Source organism: Physeter macrocephalus, chromosome 4 (assembly GCF_002837175.3).
Source record: "Physeter macrocephalus isolate SW-GA chromosome 4, ASM283717v5, whole genome shotgun sequence".
In the NCBI taxonomy this organism is placed as follows: Eukaryota; Metazoa; Chordata; class Mammalia; order Artiodactyla; family Physeteridae; genus Physeter; species Physeter macrocephalus.
The window spans coordinates 133,844,440-133,846,510 of NC_041217.1; the positions used below are offsets into that span (position 1 = coordinate 133,844,440).

The 2,071-nt window shown below is 36.4% G+C and overlaps 1 protein-coding gene across 1 annotated transcript in view; it reads left to right on the plus strand.

The window, feature by feature from the left end:
* CYP2J2 (cytochrome P450 family 2 subfamily J member 2) overlaps positions 1–1,495 on the plus strand; it is a 37,936-nt gene extending 36,441 nt beyond the window's left edge. Inside the window, exon 8 of the mRNA XM_055084588.1 lies at positions 1,313–1,495. Coding sequence (XP_054940563.1) covers positions 1,313–1,480 — 168 coding nt within the window. The 3' untranslated portion in view covers positions 1,481–1,495. The remainder of the gene's footprint in view (positions 1–1,312) is intronic.
* The last annotated feature ends 576 nt before the right edge of the window (positions 1,496–2,071 follow it).

Here is a 2,071-nt window from a genome sequence, read left to right on the forward strand (position 1 = left end):
TAATTTCCTTTATTAACGTTTTGTATTTCTCAGCATATAAGTCTTTCACCTCCTTGGTGAGGCTTATTCCTAAGTCTTTTTTTTTTTTTTTTTTGATGAAATTTTAAAAGGGATTGTTTGTTTACATCCCCTTTCTGGATGCAATTTTAAAAGATTGTTTGTTTACATCCCCTTTCTGATACTGCACTGTTAGTGTAAAGAAATGCAACCAATTTCTGTATGTTAATCTTTTATCCTGCTACCTTGCTAAATTCGTTTATTAGATCTAGAAGTTTTTGTGTGGAGTCTTTAGGGTTTCAACATATAGTATCATGTCATCTGCATATAATGACAGTTTTACCTCTTCCTTCCACTTTGCATACCTTTTATTTCTTTTTCTTGTCTGATTGCTGTGGCTAGGATTTCCAACACCATGTTGAATAGAAATGGTGAGAGTGGATATCCTTGTCTTGTTCCAGATTTTAGCAGGAAGTCTTTCAGCTTTTCACTGTTGAGTACTATATTGGCTCTGGGTTTGTCATAAAAAACTTTTATTATGTTGTGATATGTTCCTTTTAATCGCACTTTGGTAAGCGTTTTTTATCATGAATAGATGTTGAATTTTATCAAATGCTTTTTCTGCATCTATGGAGATGATCACTTGGTCCTTGGCTTTTCTTTTGTTGACGTGGTCTATCACATTGATTGATTTGCAAATGTTAAACCATCTTGTGACCCTGGAATGAATCCAGCTTGGTCATGGTGCATGATCTTTTTTATGTGTTGTTGGATTTGGTTTGCTGATATTTTGCTGAGAATTTTTGCAGCTATATTCATCAGAGATATTGGCCAGTAATTTTATTTTTTGGTAGTGTCTTTGTCTGGTTTTAGTATCAGGGTGTTGAGGGCTTCATAGAACGTCTTTGGGACTATTTCCTCCTCCTCAATCTTTTGGAAGGGTTGGAGAAGCATCAGTATAAGCTCTTTTAATGTTTGGTAGAATTTACCTGTGAAGCCATTTGGTCCTGGACTTTTGTTTGTAGGTAGTTGTGTTTTTCTTTCTTTTTTTTTTTTTTTCTTACAGATTCTGTTTCACTTCTAGTGATTGATCTGTTCGAATAATCTATAACTTCTTGATTCAGTTTTGGTGGGCTGTGTGTTTCTAGAAAGTTGTCCATTTCTTTAAGGTTGTCCTATTTGTTGACATATAATTATTCATAGTATTCTCTTATGGTTTTTGTATTTCTGCAATATTGGTTGTAATTTTTCCTCTCTCATTTCTTATTTTGTTTATTTGGGCTCTCTCTCTTTTCTTCTTGGTGAGCCTGGCCAGAGGTTTGTCAATTTTGATAACCCTATTGAAGATCCAGCTCTTGGGACTTCCCTGGTGACACAGTGGTTAAGAATCTGCCTGCCAATGCAGGGGACATGGGTTCGAGCCCTGGTCTGGGAAGATCCCACATGCCGCGGAGCAACTAAGCCCGTGTGCCACAACTACTGAGCCTGAACTCTAGAGCCTGCGAGCCACATCTGCTGAAGCCCGCACGCCTAGAGCCCATGCTCTGCAACAAGAGAAGCCACCGCAACGAGAAGCCCATGCACCACAACAAAGAGTAGCCCCCACTTGCCGCAACTAGAGGAAGCCCATGTGCAGCAATGAAGACCCAATGCAGCCAAAAATAAACAAATAAATTTATATATAAAAAAAAAGAACCAGCTCTTGGTTTTACTGATTTTTTGTATTAATTTTTTAATCTCTATTTTATTTCCTCTCTGAACTTTATTATTTCCTTCCTTCTGCTGACTTTAGTTTTTGTTTGTTCTTTTTTTCTAATTGTTTTAGGTGGTGGGTTACGTGGTTTAATTGAGATTTTACTTTTTTCTTAAGGAAGGCTTATATCTCTATGAACTTCCCTCTAAGAACTGCTTTTGCTGAATCCTATAGATTTTGTATGGTTGTGATATCATTGTCATTTGTCTCAAGATTTTTTTTCCTCTTTGATTTCATCATTGACCCATTGGTTTTTTAGTAGCATGTTATTTAGTCTCCATGTGGTTGTTTTTTTCTTGTTTCTTTTTCTGTGGTTGATTT